The 20,206-nt window shown below is 52.7% G+C and overlaps 1 protein-coding gene across 3 annotated transcripts; it reads right to left on the bottom strand.

The window, feature by feature from the left end:
• Positions 1-3,011: 3,011 nt before the first annotated feature.
• TSKU (tsukushi, small leucine rich proteoglycan) lies at positions 3,012-19,726 on the bottom strand. Of its 3 annotated transcripts, none has more exons than XM_076328475.1 (3): positions 19,597-19,726; positions 16,979-17,061; positions 3,012-4,077 (listed from the first exon to the last, which is right to left on the bottom strand). In XM_076328475.1, the coding sequence occupies exon 3, from the start codon at positions 4,068-4,070 to the stop codon at positions 3,012-3,014; it is 1,059 nt and encodes a 352-aa protein (XP_076184590.1). In that variant the 5' UTR covers positions 4,071-4,077; positions 16,979-17,061; positions 19,597-19,726. The 3 variants fall into 3 exon arrangements, with proteins under 3 accessions (XP_076184590.1, XP_076184589.1, XP_076184592.1); XM_076328474.1 differs by lacking the exon at positions 19,597-19,726 and adding an exon at positions 17,718-18,499; XM_076328477.1 differs by lacking the exon at positions 16,979-17,061.
• Positions 19,727-20,206: the final 480 nt, after the last annotated feature.

Genomic DNA, 20,206 nt, shown 5'->3' on the forward strand with positions numbered 1-20,206 from the left:
AGCAGGCAAAGCCCTCCTGAGATGTTTCTATTTATTCTTTAGTTGCAATGGCTCTGCATGCTCTTAGCCCTCCACGCAGCAGCCCCCGCTCCTCGGAGAGCGGTGCTGAAGCTGGATCACGTGTATCTCGCCGCCGAAAGCTCTGCGGTCTGGCAGCGTGCAGCTTTCCGTGCCGTGGCATCACTCCTGCACCCATCCGCTTCCTCCCACCCCTATGGTCTTGTGAAACAGCTCATGGGCATCACGAGCTGCATCACTCACTCCGCAAATCCAGCCTTTCAATCCTAGCAGAGTGTAGCCCAGATTGGCCAAATCCATGAGGAGATCCCCACCATCTCTGACAAGCTTTGGAGCAGATCCTGGAGCAGGAAATTTGCTCCAGATACTCTTGTGCTGCTTCCCTGCCACGTGTCCATAATTTCCTTTGAGTCAGCCAGTGAAGCTCTCGAGCCTTTCTGCCAGTGAGGAGCCCAGCAAGCCAAACACAGTGGGACAAATCCTGCCCCCAGTTTGGAGATGCAACACTCATGAGGCCGGTGGGGCTGAGCAGAGCAAGGAGAGAAGCCGTGTTGCACTTCAGACTCGGCGACAGCTGCCGCCTTCCCAGCACTAAGGCAATAAATCCGGCGTATCTGGATTTATTCTCCTCCAAATCACTTTATTATATTGTGAGTAATCACAAAGCCTTACAATGCTGCAGAGGTTCTTTAAAAAAAACAAACTAACACAGCAATGGTATCTGCCAGCTTTTGCTAAGAGTTATTTAGCTAGCAGCTAGCGTGAGATTACACAAGGAAAACTTGCAGTCTTCAGCTGGATTGTCACACTGGGTTTTAAATTTACCACAGTAGCGCAAAGACAGTAACTTTGATGGTCTGTGATCCCCGAAACATTTCATCTACGTACAGACTTATAAAATTAAACAACCTTTTTAAAAATTACATTTTCTGCCAGCAGAAAAGAATTCTCTTAAAAAGGCAAGATCCACTAAAAACCACCTCCTCCCTCCCAAACTGCCCCCGTCTTGCACTGCATTGGTTGCTGTTCCCCTCCAGATCCCTGCCTGTAGGCAGTCCCATTGCCTTTTTAAGAAAAATCAATGTTTCTTCCGACTGTGAAGGCTGGTTGAGCATTGCAAAGGCTCAGCAGAGGGGGAGAACCCCAGCACTGAAAGAAAGGGTTAAAATCCCACCCTAAGGTCCGCAAACAAGTAGTTGAAAAGGAGATGGATGAAAATGTGGGAGAGGGATTTCAGTATCCAAAGTGAGGTGTTGACTCTGGCTTTTATGGGCTCAGTGGGTTGCAACCATCCCTGGAGACAGCTGCTTTGGGCAATAGGGTTTCCATTTGCAAAGACCTTTGGGGGTGTGAGGACAAAGCCTGAGCTCCTCCCAGCGCTCCCGAGGAGGGTTGTGGGATGGGTTTATATCTGCATCACCTTTGCATGGACCTCCCTAAACCAGCTTCCAGCATCGTTCAAGGTGGCCCTGATGCAAGGCTGGGTTTAGAGACCAAGCTGCACACCAACCCGAGCAGGACCCCCATCCACAACATCCCTTCCCATCCCCAGGACAGAGCGTGCCAGATGTGGACCAGACCTCAGCAGACACCTCCGCTGCAGGAGCTCCTATCAGCAGGTTGAAGGCCTCACAGACAGCATTGAGTCAAGCTGTGCTGCCTTCCCCCGCTTTCTCCTAGCCTGGAGAAGAAGGGGGACGAGAGAGGCTCCCCTTTGTTTTGCCAGCATTTCAGCAACGGAGGAAAAAATGAGTAAATCTCTGAGGACCAGGCTTTTTTATCAGATTCCGGTTGGCAGCCAAGGAGCCGTGTGAGAGAAAAAAAAGCCACAACTCTGGAAAAAAAAAAAACCCAAGATCTTTCCCCTGATAGGCAAAGTGCTCCAGGGTCGCAGGCGTCAGTGTTAATTCTTCGCCTGGCACATTCTGGAGAGTGTTTCAGTGCTGGAAATTGCCTCACACGAGCCCAGCTGAGTCACAGATGTTACGTTCAGATGGGGGACGTCAGCATAGAAACAGCTTACTCTCACGTCCTCTGGGTCTGCGTCTTGGTTTGATAAGGTCGTCAAGATGAGAATCCCTGTCAAGGTTTTCTTCCAAGCTTCCCCAGAGAGGGAGGAGGGATTTTTTTTTTTTTTTTTTTAAGCTAGGCTACGTGATCTCTTCACTTTGCAGCTCAGTTAATTTGCTTCATCGGAGGCTGGTTCCTGGGTGAGAGGAGGCTGTTGGCAGATCCCTCAGCTTCCCTTGCTCTGCTGCACATCATCTCTGAGCAATAGCTCGCTAAGGTTAGAAAGACGGGAGGTTGCCAAGATTGGACCTGAAGTAATTTGACGTGAAAAGGATCAAGATGGGAAAAGGGGGAGAAAACTGTGGGAAAAGTTCTGGACTTACTCAATGTTCCTCGCACACCTATGCAAATAACATGTAAAAAGCAGCACATTAGGAGCACCCTGTATTCAGGTTTGTCTGGAAATGTTTCTTCAAGACTGAAAGTGCATGACAGGGAACAGGGTGCTGCTAATGAAGGCAACATCCAGAAGGCACTTCTTGGGGAGTAACAATTAAAAAAAAGGATGATACATGGGTTTGCAAGCAAGCAGCTACGGAGTCGGTACGTTTTGGTGCGTGCTCTGGAGAGACGTAGCTTTGCTCCTACAAACGTGTCTGGGGCACGAAGGTTTGCTCCAGACTGGCTGTTCTGCCCTGGGACCTGCAGAGCAGCTTGGTCCCCATCGTCCAGCATCACCGCTCTGGAGCTAACGGGCTGCATGCAGGACCTCAATGCACGGGGCAAAATCTGGAGCCTGCAGATGATGTGGGCCAGGATTTGAGAGTTTATAAAATCCACAAACAATCACGTATTGGCATATACAAATATATAAATTATTGACAGTTTTACAAAAGGCACACTGCAAGCCATCTCAGTCCGACACCTGTACAAATCCCACGGCCCCCCGCCCTCCCTTCCCCGCCCCTCCTCCCCAGCTTCCATCACGAAACGTAAGGCGCTGCTGCTACAGACCCGTGGCTGTCGTGGCAACTGAGGACCTCTTTTTTGGTCAGCCCAATTTGTCGGTGATACTGTCCTTCTTTGATGGTCTTAAGACACTGTATGTTCTTCCCCAAGGTGATGCTTTTGATGGAAGGCAGGTATTTCAGCACAGTCTTTGGCAAGGATGACACGCCCGTCCCAGAGAGGTTGAGCTCTTGCAGGGAGTTCAGACCGAAGATAACTTCAGCAGTCAGTGACTTCAGGTCGGGATTGCTGGATAAATCCAGAACTTGGAGGGCTGGTAGTTCCTTGAAGCTATAAGGAGATAACTCTCCAAAGCCACGCAGGCTGCTGAGGGATAAATGAATCAAATCTTTCAGCCCCGTGAAATCTCCTTTCTCAATCTTGACTAGAGGGTTCCCATCAAGATTTAGGTATCGGAGAGGAATCCCTTGAAAGTTTGGCACAGACGTTAGCCTGTTTCCAGAAAGATTTAAGTTCTGGATGTTGGGGATGCTCTTTTCACGGTGCCTCGTAATTGTGCTGAGCATATTATTGGACAGATCCACGTTCAGGGGTTTTCCTTGACCTTTTGAAGCAAAAATGTCCATAGCTATATCCAAAAGTTTGTTATTGCTCAAATCTATGTCGCCCAGAGGGGAACTGGAGAAACAGTCCTCTGGAAGGACTTCCAGAGAGTTATGACTCAGATCCAAGGACTCCAGATACCGAAGCCTGGAGAAGGTTGTGGAGGAAATCTTGGCAATTTTGTTGTAGCTCAGGTCGAGGCTCACCAAGGTGGTGTATCCAGGGCCAGTAAGCATCGATTCATTGATTGTTTCCAGTTTGTTTGATGACAGATCCAAGTAGGAGGTATCCAGAGGGATTGGGACAGGAACGATGTGTGAGCCTATTCCGCTGCAGTCCACTTTGGTCAAGCTAAAGCTGTCAAAAAGACCGAAGCTTTCCACTTCGCAGTGGCAGCCAGGGAAGCAGGTTTTGGTGGTACCAAAACAAGGAAGGAGAAGCAGCAAATTGAACCAGGCTAGGAACTGCATTGTTGACCTGGAAAACAAGACGATAAGAAAATAGATTTAATTGCCGTGGAAATTACTTTACTGAAGATGTGTAACAGTTTGAGTCGTGCAGTCTTCTCCTCTGTCTTTCCAAAGGGATAGATTAAGTATAGCCTTAAACAGCATGGGTGTCCCAAACATGTTGTGAACCCCACTGGGAACTTAACAGAGAAAAAAATATTGGGTTAACAGTCTTTGCAGATATAACCAAGTTAAGACGCAGCTGGAAATTAGCTATAAGAACAGTAGGCTGCCTTAAAGCAAGATCTATCCAACATGCATCCTTTTGACTGGACCAAGGAAAAAGCTAAATGGCAGCTCAAACCCTGAGTCGTTTTACAACCTGGCAAACTTCAGCACACAGAGGTCTTCATGTCAGGGCATCCATGTGAGATTTGGGAGCACCGGGTTCAAGACCCTGCATTGAGAGGTTGGAGAAATCATGGAGGCTGTGTGCCCAGTGGGAACCCTCGGTGTCCAAAACCCTTATCAGGGAAAGAAAAACCACAGCTCCATTCAAATTTCCTGTAGACGACAGAGATAACGGCATCATCAGAACATCCTCCAGGATGAACAGCTAGAAAGGCCAGCTGCCTACCGCCCAAACGGACTGCACGTCTCCCTTGCTTAGACTTCAAATGCAAATTCAGAAGTAGGAGCATTGCTTTATGTCAACTGGCTAAAAAAGAGGGCTAAAACCAACGCTCCTCTGGCTGGTGGCATGTAGGACAGACAACGGCCACTGGCTCCTCGCCTGCCGAAGCAGAGGAACCAAGGAGTGCTCAGTCTAACCCAGACTCTGCTGTGGCGGGCCCAGCACAGGCATCGAGTGGAGAGAGCCAATTTGTTTCATTAGAGCCTCTGGGGAGTCTTTGCTAATTACATTAAGTATTCTCTCTGATTAACGATGCCAGCAAGCAAGGAGCTCTCTCCACCCCTCTGGTTTTGATCCTCCTCTATCTAAGATGTTTCTGTCCCGCCATCGTCACAGTGGAGGGAGGAAGAGAGCTGATCTGCACCTCACCGGCTTTGCTGGACCTCTTCAAATCGCATCCTAACAGCTCCTCCACACAACTGTGGGCAACAGCAGCTGCGTGAGTTCAACAGCCAGCCAAAAAAGCTTTAGCTCTGCATCTCTGGAGAGGGTAAATTGGAGCGTGCCAGCATCCTGCAGGTCAGCAGAGGCAGCAAGGGCTGTCCTCGTTGGTTCCCATTGCAGTCATGGGTGACGGCTCTTCATGCCTTATAAACAAGGTCTCCAGGAGGCTGCCAACAAAAACTCCCACCAAACCAGGCAAGCAGATCCATCAGCACCACTCTTTGGCTACGCTGCTGGTGATAAACAGAGACTCGCGTGCCAAGCATTCATTTAGCCAAAAAAAAAAAAAAAAAATCCCCTTTAAACGCGTGTTCCCATCCCCACCTCAGCCCCCCTGGTCTCTATTCTCACCTTTCCCACCACTGTTTAAAAGCACTTTATTAACTTCTTTGCAGTATCACCTTTCCCACACACCCTTTGATCTGGCTGAGGTGCCTTCCCCGCAGCCCTTGCACCTTCCCAGGACCATTTCCTAGAAGTTCACACTTCATCTTCCCTCACCCACTCCTTGGCAGCAGTTTCTCTCCCTTTTCAGCATGGTGTTCTTGGCCCTGCTCTCCTTCCCAGGAGACCGACCAGGGACTACTGGCCAACGTGCAAAAGAAGTGCAAAGGGGAAAAAGCATTGCAACAATATTGTCCTGATCACTGATATGACTTGTCTGGCGGTAACTGCCAGACCTCCTGCAAATAGCAGAAGTTGGGACTCTGGCCAAAGAGCCTGCAACCAAAGCATTGCTAAAGGCCAACACGCAACCCTCTGGGGTCCATTATTCTATAGAAACAACAGAAAATCTGTAAGATGAGCCCTAGTCCCAGCCCATTCAACTGTTTCTTGAGAAAACACATATGTGTGCAGAGGGGACGCAGGGGGCAGAGCTCCTTTCTGTAGACACGTTTCCAGATAACCCTTTCCTAATGACATCAAGGCTGATCCCCTCTGGTTCTGTGCAGACAGACCATAGCTTGCTCCCTTCTGCAGTCCCCCCTAAACTAAATACTACTTTTTTTTTCGTGAAGCTGCATTTGGAACGCACTGACATGTTTTATTACCAGGGGAAATTACAGCAGTGGGGAGCTCTTTAGAAACTCAAAAAGCAAACCCCCAAATGTTAAATGTCTCACGTACAGGGAAGTACCTGCGTTAGTGTCAGCTCAGTCTACCATATTTCTTCTCCCAAATCCCACCCAGTGGCTATTCCAACTTGATGTCTCAACAGGGAAAGTGCCTCCTAACTTCTCCTTCGAAAGCCCAGCTCAGTTCCTCATGGCATCCTGTTGACTCCAGTGAGAGCTGGATCAGACCCCAGCAGGTCCAAAGACACATCAGTGTGAGACTTGGCTTTCTGAGCACTAATAAGACCTTTGTGGGCTCCTGCTGGGCCACCTGAAGAAAAGCAAGAGGGCAATCTCCAAAGTCCTAGTTTAACTGAGAGAAGAATCAAAGCCAACACTGGGCTTTGGTATGCAGCTGCTCAAACCCCTTTTGACATGGGAATTCCCTTCCTGATCAGCCTCAAAAATGATCGCCAGAAGTGGGCAGATGCAGTGATTCCCACTGCAACATCCACGGCTCCAGCCAGCAGCAAGCACGAAACATTACGCAGCTGAAATGCAGTACACAAAGCTCAGCTTAGGTATTTGCACAGCATCTATTGCCTCTTCCCTCCTCACAGGACTGCCCCAAATTCTCCCTTACTGGCTCTGCAATTGCTTTGCAGATGAGATGCAATCCATTACTACCAGTTAAAAACTCCCTTATGGAGCAGAATGAAGCATTCATAAGCTAACAAGCCACTTGGCCAATAGCTCTGATATAGGAGAAATAAAGGTACTGGTCATCTTCCAGTCCAGGAAAGAGACTCCTGCATTGCCAGGTAATCAATGAAGAACTTAGTCAGGTACAGGCATGCTTCATCATCACATGGAGCAATCGATAGCGCTCTTTGAAATGGGGAAAGAAACATGCCGCAGGCATTTACAGTTCATCTGTGTACAGCGTGCATTTGAAACCGCATCAAATTGCCTTTGGATTGCTGCCTACGAGCTGCTCTGTTGATAAAGGCAGGAAGCCAAGGTATCCCCTCGTAAAAGGAAGATGAGTTATCCTCCTGCGGCACTGGGGAGATTCACCTGGAGGAAACACCATGGGCCAGAAACCACCAGCCCCATCACCTGGGATGGTGAGGGGAAAGCCACCCGGAGAAAACTGTCGGCTCTCAGGCCGGTTCAGCCATGACCTCTTCATTTCTATGGCTGTTGTGGTGCGGAGAGATCCCAGGGATAAATTTTGGCCATCTGACAGCTCTGGGGAGCTTGTTATACCCACTGATTTCAACAGGAGCTGCTGGGAGTGCAGCATCGTCCGCCACATTTCAGGTGGCCGGAGTGGCTGCAGGGCTCTGGTCTTTGTATCTTGCTCGTCTTTTTCGCACGGCAAATATCCTGAGACAACCCCAAGGAGACCCAGTGGTGGGTAAGGGAGCCAAGGTTGGACCAAGCTCCTAGCAGGGTGCTAACCTTCTCCCCAAATCCCACATCTCTTCCTGAGCCTGCAGATGCCCTGATGCCTCCTCCCTGCTCTGCTCATCCCCCGCACCATCGTGTGGCAGGACCCGGGCGGAAACCTCACATTGAGATTTCCCTGCCAAAAAAAAAAGGTTAAAATCTGATTTTAAAACAAGACTGCAGAGGAAACCCAGATCTCAGCTGATGGTTGGGGCGTGGGGGGAAAAGGAAAGCCCTGTTATGGTGGTGTTGCAAATTCACTCTTCTCACTGCACTTGACTTCCTCCCTCTCCTCTTCCTTAAAGACTTTTCTCACTAGTCATCCCCGATCCACAGCTGAGGCTTTGCCACCTCGTTCCCACCCAAGAGAGATGTGCTAACACATCCCGCCCTGGATGGAAGCCCATTGTTCGGGGACTGGTCATCCCCCCCCCCAGGGAATGAAGAGATGAAGAGGATGCTACCTAGGCTACCTCTGGTTGCCCTGGCAACCACCAAGCCGGAAATCCCTATGGCCAAAAATCAAGGATTAATTAAAAAAATAATACAAGGGGGAGGTGTTTGAAAGTTTGTTGTTTGATGGAGTCAGGAAATGGCCCCCCCGTTCATGCTGCACCCCTCGGCCTCCCCGAACGTGCCATTCAGCAAAGCATCAGCTGAAATGCAGCTGGAGTCGGGGCTGAAGACCCAAAGTCACCCAGTGAAGCTTAAGGTACATAAGTAAGAAGTGCAGAAACCCCAGGTTGTCTCTATGGTGGTGTGAAGAGAAAGAAATTGCCCCCGAAGGGGATGAAACCCACCTAAGGCCAGACCCATTCTTGGAGATGCCCCGTCTCTCCCTTGACCGTGGTGGAGCGGGATGCCCTGCTCTCCTTGGGCTGCTGCTTCCCACCCCATCCCTGGCTGCATCCTCCAAACCCGAGTCCCGCCCAGCAACCAGGTGCACCCAGCAACCCAGCTCACTCATCCAACAAAACCCCCCCTAATCTTCCTTTTCCCCCTTTGGCGGGTCAGTTTTCCAGCAAATCGGGCTGCCCAGCCGCAGGGTGACACGGGAATGGGGAAAACAGGACCTGTCTTTTCAACAGCAGCCCACCCTCAGAGCAGATCAGGTATGACATGAATCCCCGCGTGCCTAAGACGCGGTGGACTGATCCTGGTAATTTCCAGGTTTCTTGCCAATGTGCTGCTGGATTAATTCTGGGTTAACAACAAATATAGCAACCTTTAAGGGAAAGAGGCAAAAAGGAAGGGCTGGAGTCCGCCTATCCCAAGTAGAGTTGCTGTGCTAGCAAAGGACGGAGGAGTTGGATTAGCAACAATATTTCATCAGGAAGAAAATTTGGGGCTTGTCTTCTCTCTCTTGCATCAGCCAAGTGAACGAAAAGCAAAGTCTTTATAGCAAGGCCCGCAAGGCCCACTTGGCTGCATTCACTGATTGGGGGCAGGGGAAAGGGAACGCTATTGGAAAGCGAAACAAGCTGCATAGGTTATGACAGAGGCCATAAATCCTCCAGACTGAAGGGAAAAAAAAAAAAAAAAAGAGATAGTTGGCTCTTTCTCTTTTTAAATACTTGGAAGGCTCCGAGAGGCAGCTGGGATGGTGGCTCTGGAGCACCAGGATGCTCCTGACTCGCTTCTCCAACAACAAAAGTGCTTCAGAGACCTTTTTTTTCCCCCCCCCTCTCCCATTAATTATTCTGTAAACCAGGAATAATTATCGAATAAAGTGCAGCACTAGCAACAGCTACGCTTTTCCAGTGTGGACTCTCCCGGGCTGAGTCCAAATGACGCCACAGATGAAATCGCAGCCCGGTCTCCAGACCCCACGTGCCAATGCGAGCAGGCAGCAAAGCTGGTTCAAACCAGCCCACGACCAGAGACTATTAATCCCTTAACTCGCAGGCACGCACCCCTCACATGATAAAGAAACTGCTGCTGACAAGGTTACTCTTTCTTTTTGTTGTGCCTGTGTGAATCCATTGAAAGTAAAGGTCATCCAGGCTTTTTGCTTCAGGCCGGCTCTTCCCTGCAGAAGGGGTCCCCACATGCATGCAGCGAAGAGCTGTGTTCACCCCCTCTATAAAGCTCATTAAAGCAATTAGTGCTTCCTCACAAAGGAGTTCTGGTGTACACGGGAACAGGGCTTTCTGACCCATTTGTTATTTTTTGTTGTTTGCTGGTTTGGGGCACGCTTTGCAAATACCGGTCCCGGTTTTATACTCAGTGTTTGTGACTTCTTGGATTTAGGGAGAGCGAGAGCTAATGAGACTCCAAGAAGTATCAGCTATTTAGGTTTGATCCTGCATTTGCTTAGATGGGTTTGGGGGAGTTCAGTGGAGTTACTCTAAGTGTCAGTGACAGCAGGATGAGTAGTCGTCCCTTGGCTTTTCTAAATTCACCTTGATTTCATGGAGCCGTCCATCAGGAGCCATTGCACAAGTCGCTTTTGGGTGACAAGTTATCACCCTTCATTCACTTCACACCGATGGTTTCATCAGTGGGAAGTGCAAAGCTGCTTAGACAGCAGAGCCAGCCCCAATTACCCACCAGGATATAAAGAAGTGGACGTGCGACCCAGTCTTCTCCTTCTCCTCACCCTATTTCCCCCACCAGTGCATGCAAGCGTTGGGATGGGGGGAAGCTCAGCCACTGGGACGGGGGCTTTAGCCCTTATGGCTCAATGTAAAGAGACACCGAGGGCCTGAACAGGAGCTAAAATCATCCTGCGGGTGCCTGAACACTTTTTGCTCCGTCTTCCCGCTCACTGGGGAAAATCAGAATTAAATGCAGGGAATGAGGGAAAAAAAAAAAAAGAAAATATTTCTCTATAAATTCCTTTCTGCTTTAATGATTGCTAATAACGGATGTAAAAGCACCTCCTTTGCATTCAGTCAAATGGGAGTCGTTAGCGAGCAATTAACCCAGTGGTATCAGGAATCTACATTACCAGGCTATGGAAGAATAATATACAATAGGCACCAAACTGGGGATGGAAAGAAAAAGTCCTCTCTCCTCCCTCAAGGCAGAGACGTGGTGGTTGTATTTAAGGCAGACCAGGGTGGGCGGCGTGATGGGGACGGGTGGGCTCAGGGTGGGATTTCCCCTCTCTGACCTGTGGGTCCCCAGGGATCACAGGAGGTAGCCAAGACAAGCAGATCTTGAGTCAGTGGTTTATTTGCTCCGTAGGGTGCTTTGTCCCCGTTCCAAGTGATTTCAGGAGGGGACAAAACTGCCATAAACAGAGGTGAGATGCTGCTCCCAGGTCTGGACAAGAACCACATTGCTCTGCATCTTGTCTTGACTGTCAAGACTTGAATCTCACCAAAAAAACATGGAATTTGGGGTGTGGACAGCCAGAAGGGCCGAGGAAGGAAAAAACAAGACACCGTTCCTCATTTTCCTCATATCTCAGTTATCTCCCTCCGCTTTTCTCAGCTCCGGACATAGAGAAACCGCTGAGCCCAAACCACAATGATTAACCAGCATCCCACCGATGCTCTCCAATCCTTCAGGGAGATGTTCATAGACGTTACAGGGGACGGGATAGATAAGATTAGCGAGAGCAAAGCCGAATTGTTAAGCGTCAGAAGCGTTTCACAACCCCAAAGCCAAAACCAAGCAGCCCCTCAACCCACCACGTGGGCTGCAGAGAAGACACATGGGATCGATCGAGAGGGAACCCAGGACCTCCAAACCCTACAGCTTCTCACTATGGGTTTGTTTTCAAACATGTGATGTCCCTTGCTCGGCTGAAACAGCCTCTGCTCTATTTTTTCTTTAAAGTTAAAAAAAAAAAAAAAAAGATCCTTTCTTTATAAAAGAAATGGAGAGCCCTATTAAAATAATCTTTGCTCCAACTGTTAATGTCACAAATCCCATCTGCTTTGCAAGAGGCCACGGGTAATTTATCATCCTAGTGTTTAAACAGCTAATAGTTTATTCCGCTTGTGCAATCTCTCCCCCAGCATCCCTCATCCCCCCCGCAAGGAGGAAATCAAGGTGCGGTGCAGTGTATTTTGGGCTCTGACAAAAGGAAACCTGTGCGGGCAGGTCTGTCAGCCCATACGGCAAGTTCCAGCTGATTTACATCCACGGCTGAAATACGGAGAATTTTTGCTGCCCCGAGAGCTGTGTGCCTTGAAAAGCCACGTCTTGGAAGCAAACAGCAGCCCAACTCCTGGGAATTTCACCTCCAGTGGGACGAAGTCGGTGCTACCTCCAGCACGGGCAAATTAGGAATTAAATCACCGCGGCACCAGGGTTTTGCACAAAAAAATCCCCCTTCCCCGCTCAGCCCAGGAAGCTGTCAGGTTAATAGCGGTTTTATTCGGGGTCGGGGAAATAGTCTCCTGTGGCTTTTGAAAGCAATTTTGCCCACCAGCCTCACGCCGAGCTGTGCTTGTGCCTGGAGGAGGCGTTCCCGAAAGGAAATGAAGTTTGCCAAGCCTCCGGAGCGGCTGCGGGCAGGGGAAGGCAGGCGTCGGTGCGGCGTGGCACCTCCCGGCAGCACCAGGGGGGGTTTCATGGGGCTCGCCGGGAGCAGAGGGGACGTGAGCATCCTGGCCCCACCGTTGCCTCCTGGCTATGCCGGCTGCAGGACCGCTCAAAGTGGGAGCATCGGCAGCCGCACACCAGTTCCCAGCAGCTCGGGATCAAACAAGGTGCCCGCAAGGGATGCAGTAGCTCAGGGCTTTCTCCTGCTCCAGCATCACCCCAGGGGTGACCACCCCAAATCCTTTTACCCCCTGACAGCCCCTGCTTCCCATCCTCCCCCTCTGCTTTTTAACAGTGAGCATTTCCAGGAACAGGAGCTCTCGCTATCCCAGCGCTTGCTGAGCGTAACACAGACCTCATCTCAACTGGGAACATAAATATTTTCTTATCCGCCTCAAACTTGGCCCGAACAGGATCTTTATCATAAACCCAGCGAGACATCCCAGAACGGGAGGTCTCCATTGCAGAGGAGTTATTTGGGCACAAATAGGTTTACGAACCAGCCCTTCGGCGTGGCACTTCATAGCAAAGGGAGAGGTTTACACCAAGTTTTACACCATCCCTAATGCATTTTGCTGTAGAGGGACCTGGTGAAGCTACCAACAGATCCCCCTGCCCCATCATCTCCGATGCCCAAGGGCTCTCCGTGACGCATGGAGGGAGGCTGCGAGTACCCAGACTTTACCCAAATCACAGCAGTAACCCTGGGAGGATTAAAACCTCCTCCTTCAGGGCTGCATCCCCCCCTGCGAAATTTAAAAATGATGGATCACAGCTTCGTCTGCAACGTTGGGGTTACACACGCTTCCCCCTCCTCTCCAACCATTCCTGGTGTCAGACTAAGGAAGCCAACAAGCCGACATGAATTTTTAAAGCATAAAACACCTGAGACGGGACCTTATTTCTTAGCTGGTCAATTATTGAAAGCTAAAAAGCAAGCTTCTCCTATAGCCTGAGCCCTTGACGATGCTCTCCCACACCTGACCCCCAACCCCAGCCGGTTCCTGTGCCGGCTCCTGCTATGACGATACTTCTTCATAGCACTCCGGCTCCCAGAGACATGATATAATCCAAGAGGAATGCACTCTGGGACGAACACCATACGCCAGGCCAGCGAGAAACGTTAAGAGGTGCAGCACGGGGAGAAGAAACCTCTTAACCACGATGGATGCTCCTTGGTTTTAACTGTTAATAGAGCTGCTCGCCCGTATCATCGTGCCCGGCTGGGAAATGCCACCTGCCACGTATGTCCCTGGGATGGCACATGCCACATCCCACCCCAGGAGAGCGCAGGTTGCAAGGACCCACCAGCGGCTGTCTGATCCACAAGGGAAAGGCGTGATGTCTATGGATGTGCCCCTATGGATGTACCCCACATCCCTGACGTGGTTTTCTTTCAACCACCCCGGTGGGCTGGCCTGAGCTGCAGAAGGCCCATGCTGCATGGATGGACATGGATGGGTTCCCCTGGAGAGGATGAGCTGGGCAGGGGGAAGGAAGGAAGAGAGAGGAGGGATGGTGCCAGGGGAAGGCGATACATCCCAGAGTGATGCCTCGGCCCTTCCTGGTGAGACACAGCCCACCAGGAGCGAATAGCTCATAGCAGCCCCATCAACCTGTATCTCTAAGGGCTTTCCAGCTCTTTCTCCTTGAAACAGGGGTGGCTGCAAATCAGCTGTCCAAACGCTGCCTCTGATGGCGTGCCTTGGTCGTGGTGCTCTGCCCGGCTCCGGCAAGCAGTAGCGGCCGGCACCAGCCAAAATCATATGAAAAGCAGAGGGAAAAGAAATTCGCCCCGGCAGGACTCTGGCTGGGCAACGCCTCCAGCCCTGGCAGAAGGATTTTAAGAGGACCCCATGTGGCTTTAGCTCTCTGAAAGGCAGCAGCTCCCAACCTCCCTTCTCCTAACAGCCCTGCGGGGCTGCTGGCTTCAATAACGGAGGGCAAAGCGAGGAGGCAACGTTAGGCTGGGTGCCCCTCGGTGCTGCCTCAGCTGGCCCAGGGCTTCTTTGTGGGCTTTTTATTTATTTGTGTGGTTGGGGGTTTTTTTCATGCACAATAACCTCCGGGCCTCTTTGCTGCCTGTGGCTCTCAGCGTGCAGCTGCAGACCCTCCACCGAGGAGATAATAAATACAATCCTGGCCGTCATTGTTGCAAACAGCACAGCTGGAGGCTCCCATCCCGTTCCCCTCCCGGCCTTTCTCTCCCCCCCCCCCTCGCCAATAATTCTCGCAACGTGACGCTGCGAACAATGAACGCCAGCAAAAACACCCAGCAGAGCATCAGCCGGGGCTTCAGGAGCTGCCTCCAGCCCGGCAAAGCACGGGAGACATTCGCTACGCCCAGTGGGTCTCCTACAAGATTTGGGAAGGGGGGATTTGGGGAGGGGAAGGGGGTCTGGGTAAAGCTGACAAAGGGCTTAGCAACAGGGCATCGTCCCTACTGTGGTTCCCACCCCAGATGATGCTTGACTGCCCCAGTGACGTGGTGGTGTGGTGTCCCCTTAGCTCTTTGCCTCCCCTCCCCGGCCCAGGATGCTCCAGTCTGTCTTGGCTGGCATGGGGTGTTGGAGAGAAAGGGCATCTAAAGTGGGTCGGGAGAGCCATGTCCCCACCAGGACCCATTTCTCACTGCTGATGTTACCATGAATCCCCATTCACGTGCCTCAGTTTCCCTCCTGACGCCTTAAGGTTGACTAACCCCAGGACCGAGAGGTGTTCCTTCCCATGTGGGGATGGGGGTACCATCCCCAGGTTCAAATCCCACCACTTTAACAGGGAACAGAGCACAAGCGAAGACTTCCTGGTCTCACCTCGTGCAGAAGCCCCCAGCCAACGCTGCCACTGCCACAACTGGTTCAGCCAAATGCCACCACTGTCCTCGTGCACCATGTCCAGCTCCTGCCTTGCCTGGACACTCCGGGGACGCCAGCCCTGCTTTGCCCTCTGCAAAACGGGCAGTCAGGCTGGGGGACAAGGAAGGGGACATCTGCGGAGGTGGTTGTGGTGGAAAAGTATCTAAGCACCTCTCAAATCAGTGTTTGTGGACTCTAAACCGTGGCTGCAGTCTCAGTGGCTGCCAACAGCAGGCCTGCCTCTCCAGGGACCTCTGCCCACTCATGCTGCTCACCTCCCCTGGCTCCATCCTGTCCCCATCCCTGTCCCCTTGCTTTTGGCACCGCTCTGTGGCACGTCTGCCGTGCCATGGAGACGCCGCAAGTCACCCAGGGCACACACAACCATCTTCCTTTACCATTTAACCCTGTGTTAAGCCACCTCCTAACCTAATTTGACCTGATTTCACTGACTGGCAAAGTAAGAGTTCCCAAATTACAGCATCCTCGTATGGGTCCCCCATATGGGCTACATGGTGCTGGCCCCTTGCACCCCGTTCCTTCCTCCAAAGCTAGGGGAGGTCACCAGGCACGATGCTGTGAGCACAGGAGATAGGGACATCACCGTGGGACATATGGGGACAGTCCAGAAGAGCAATGCTCTCCCACAGTGCACGAGACTGGCCAGGTTCAGAGTTACCCTGTGATCCTGTAATCCTTTAAGTTGGAGATCTCTTGCAAGAGGTTGCAATGCTCCGGTCCTGGGTAGATACAGGGGCTGCACCTTGGGTGGGAACTGAGCCTTTGCACCGGGATTAAAGGGTTTTGGAGGAAGGGTCTCCTCCACCCTGCTGTGTGAAACTTGGCCTCACCATACCCCCTGCTACAGACATCTCATTCGCAAGGATGGGAGGAAAACGGGTGATTTTGGGGTCACGGATGTGTCCTGTCCCACTTGGAGACCTCTGCGCACGTTTGCCACTTCAGACGTGATGGGGGTGAGGAATCACATCTGCTTGGACCCATCTGCCACAGCAGGGCTTTGCGTTTAAGTTCTCAGTTTTTCCTGACGAGGGTTCTCTTATTCAAAGTCAAAAAAAAAAAAAAAAAAAAAAAGGTCCTTATTTCCCTCCCCACCCCTGGGTTTGAGCTGCCAGGCACGAACCAGGAAAAAGAGGAGTGAGCATCACAGATACATGGACAGCAAAAAAGAAGCAGGAGGAGGGGAAGGGGAAGGAAAAGAAAACCCCCGGATGCCAGCACTCAGATATTACACACAGCACATGGCCCTTCACTCAGCTGCGGCAAAGATAAAGTGGTTTTTTTACAGTTTGCCACTGCTCCAACAGGCAGATTTCCAGCCTGGTTAATGCAACTCAGGAATGTCCCATGCTAAGGTAGCCAGGTTGCTTTAATCTCTTGCAGCATCTGCAAGTGGGGTGGGGGCGATTCTCAGAGTGCATATTTCCTTCCCCCCCCCCCCCGCTCCACATTTTAAATACTCCAAGAGGGAACGATGGAAACTCCCAGGAAATTAAAAAAAAAATAAAAATTGCAATACAAATGAAAATCTCAAGGCTTCCCTGTAATGAATGGCTGAGCCATTCATACATTCCCCTTGATAGGTCCAGGTGCCAAGTTTTAAGACAAGAAACGGCTTGCTCAAGCCAGCCTTTATCTCTTCCCGGCCCTCAACAACTCGGCGTTCGGAAGTTTCTTTTGATAGCCTGCCAGGCGGCCAGCGCTGCAGCTACCACGCAGGGCCCGGGGGTGCCGGGGGTCAGGAGGGCTGCTGGACAAGGATGCCTTGTCTTATCCCACCCTCCAGCCTCTGCTTCTCCCCACCAACCGGCTGACAAGCGGGGAGGAGGAGGGAGAAGAGACTGAAAGAGGAGAAAAAAAGCAGTTAGGGATGGAGGGAAAACTCTAAACCTCCGGAAGACGGCGGCTCACCTTTTTTTCCCAGCTCTGTCTCCCGCCGGGGTGGCACAGGCTGCTGTTCACTGCGGGGCTGGGGGAGCACAGGATGCTTTTTCCTATATCCCCCCCAAAAAAAAAGACTTTTGCATGTTTTTTGTTTTACAGCTCTTTTCTCCCAATTTCCTCCCACCCATTCAATGCTGGTTTATTCCTTGCACTCAATCTTAAAGAACAGGGGTGCAGGAGACCCTCACCCCGACCCTGCAGCCTTCCCTGCCAGTCCGTCTCATTGTCAGAAATTAATGTCCCCTGGGATGTCCGTCACGTCCTCCGGGCATTTTGTAATTGCTCCCCACTGCCTCTGCAAGCAGCTGCTCAAATTCATTCACAAACCAGCAGCGTCTCCCCGCAGCATGCTGCAAGGGGAAGCCCGTCCGGGTGCTGCCACCCAACCTCCTGCCTATCCCGGTCCCGAGCGTCGCTCACCCCGCACACCCGCCGCCTCCGGAGAGGGACCCCGCATCGGAGCGGAGATGGGCAACGGCTGAGGGCAGGTTAGGGCCTCGCCAGGCCATTTATAACCCACGTGTGAGCAAGCACCTCCCGTGTCCTCCCCGGGACAGGGACTGGCTCCCGTGGGTCGAGAAGGGACACGAGCCGTGCCCCGTGCCAGCACGACGGCAGACGCTAACCCACTTTGCCTTTGCAGCACCTGGCTGCCGACAGCGAGCAGACAGCCAAGTTTAGACTGCAAATTCTCCCAGGGACGTACCAGGCTCCCTCCGGTCCTTTCAGCATCTAAGGCATCCAGCGTGCTCCTTATTCCCGGAGAGATGGGCGAGGCGTTGGTCTAACCCTGCCTTTCCACAGCACCTCTTCTCCCGGTATTCGCTCTGCTCTCTACCGCTGCAATAAAGCCCCGCGCGCTGCCAGGCGAGCTTTGGAGCGGCGATCAATGCAATATTTCAGCGCAACGCCAGCGATCGGCACCGGCTGCTCTCTGCAGAGCAATGGCACAGTGTCCACCCAGACAAGTTTCCTACTGTAACTTCAGTGAATGCGGTTATTCAGGCTAACGGCAGCTGATTTATCATGGCAGACACCCGGGGAAATCTTTGGACTCGGGAGACTGGAGGCTCCTCGCCCGGCTGCCGCGATGAACGCTGTGAGCTCGGCACGGCTCGCTGTGCTCTCGTTGCACCCGTGTTCGAATGCCTCCACCGCCACCGAATTACGTTAGCTAACCGCGATGGAGAGCGTCGGTTAACGGAGGCGATGCCACTTCCCCACTACACAAGCCACCAGCTCCATCCTCGCCGCTCTCCTCCCAGCCTTCCCAAATCCCAAGCAGAGGAGTAAAGTTGATGGACCCTTTTGTTTCCAGAGAGCTGGCACGTGTTGTGGTTTACTGGGCTAATAAATCTGCCGCGGTCTGCGCCTTTTAATGACTGCAGCATTAATAACAAGTTTCCATGGAGCTGCTTAAAAGTTTACAGGGTGTGTGCGTTATCAGGGGAACCCCTGTGCTTTCTGACCTCCTGCTTCAAAAGTCACAGAAGCGCCTTTTTTTTTTTTTTTTTTTTTTTCTTTTCAATAATAGAACAAATAAACACTGGTCTGCTTCCTCTCCCTTCTCCCCCCCCCCCCCAAAACACACCTTTCCCTCCAGCTTAATCCACTTACAGGCATGGGAAATTCCCAGGCAGGGAGCTTTGCCCTGCCTTTCTCTCTGCAACACGGGGGAGAGGACCCCCCCCCCTCTGCACCTTCCAGCCTCTTCACCCCATCCAGGCGACCCCCTCTAAGCTTTACCCTCCCCCCCCCCCCCCCAATCTCCTTTCTCCCCTTACCTTGGGTGAGCTGCAAACCCCTGCGAGCCTCCCAGCACCAGAACCCGACCGAAAAGCCTCTCTCTCTCTTCTCCCCGACCGCCGTGCGGGGAGGGGAGGGCCGGGGGAAGGGGAGAGGAGGGGAGACAGGGAGCCCTGTGTGAAATCAAAGCCCCGAAGCCGGGCACGGGAGGCGGTGCGGAGCCTCCAGCTGCTGCTCGGATTACTTTGCAGCCGTGGCAATCCCGAAGCGCTCTACAAACCACCATTGCACCGAGGGGAGGAGAGGGGAAGAGATCCCGGCTGGAGACGCTTCATCCCTCCCCGGCTGCAGCCCTCCGGGGGGAGGGAGCCGGGCTGGGGGCTCGTACGCACCCGCTGCACCCCCAAATTCCCCCTTTGGGAAAGCCAGAGGTGGGGAAAAAGTAGTTTACCTCCACCCGAGACCTCTGTCCTTCCCCCCCCCCCCGCACCCGAGGTGTTTTGCAGCCGATGCCCCCCCCGCACCGCCGGCCGCTGAGCCCCCCCCGCGAGGCAAACTCATCACACCAAAAAAGTTTCCCCACTCGGAGGTTGGGGGGGTGGGGTGGGTGGGGTGTCCCCAGCAGACACCCCCAGGGCTGGCTTTGCTCATCCCCCAGCTCCCCGGGGAGGCGGCAGGGAGGGCTCAGCCCACCCCCTATACAGCGAGCTGCCCCCCGCCCCAAAAATGAGAATTGGGGGTGAGGGGGGGGTTTGCAACACCCCGCGGCTCTGCACACCCTGCCTCGGCGGCTGCCTGCGAGCCTGGGGAGGGGATGGGGGCGGCGGGGAGGGACTCACCGGGGCCGGGGTCGGTTCCCGCTGCCGGGCCGGTTCCCACGGCGGGGCGGCCGCGCAGCGCCGGTTCCCACGGCGGGGAGCGGGCGCCGCCGGGAGCCGGCGGCAGCAAGGCTTGGGGCCGGGTGTCCCCTTCCTCCCTCCTCCTTCTCCCTCCTCCACCTCCTCCTCCTCGTCCAAGGAGTGCAGCTGGCCGGGCAAGCGGGCTGCCCCCTTCCCCGCAGGAGGAGGGAGGAGGGAGCTCAACAGATGGCTGCACACAAGGGAACATCTGGGAGGAGGAGAAGGAGGAGGAGGAGGAGGAGGAGGAGGAGGAGGCAGGAGGCGGGAGGCAGGACTTGCGCTTGGCTGTGCCACTCCTGAGCTGGCAGACCCCCCTTATGGGGGAAAAGGAGGGGTGTCAAGCCTGCTTTGCGCGCACACACACACACACACACACCCCCTCCCTGCTGCTCTGCATCCTCCCCGGGTAAAATCCCTTGTCGTCCCTTTGCTTTCTTGGGGATCACTCCAGAGTTACCCTCACAGCACAGCCCTGACCTCTGCAGGGCTGTATTTGCAGGAGTGGGTCCTATTCCTGAAAACCACCTGCACCCAGTTTTCCAGGCCTATA

The sequence above is a fragment of the Aptenodytes patagonicus genome, chromosome 1 (genome assembly GCF_965638725.1).
Source record: "Aptenodytes patagonicus chromosome 1, bAptPat1.pri.cur, whole genome shotgun sequence".
Taxonomy (NCBI): Eukaryota; Metazoa; Chordata; class Aves; order Sphenisciformes; family Spheniscidae; genus Aptenodytes; species Aptenodytes patagonicus.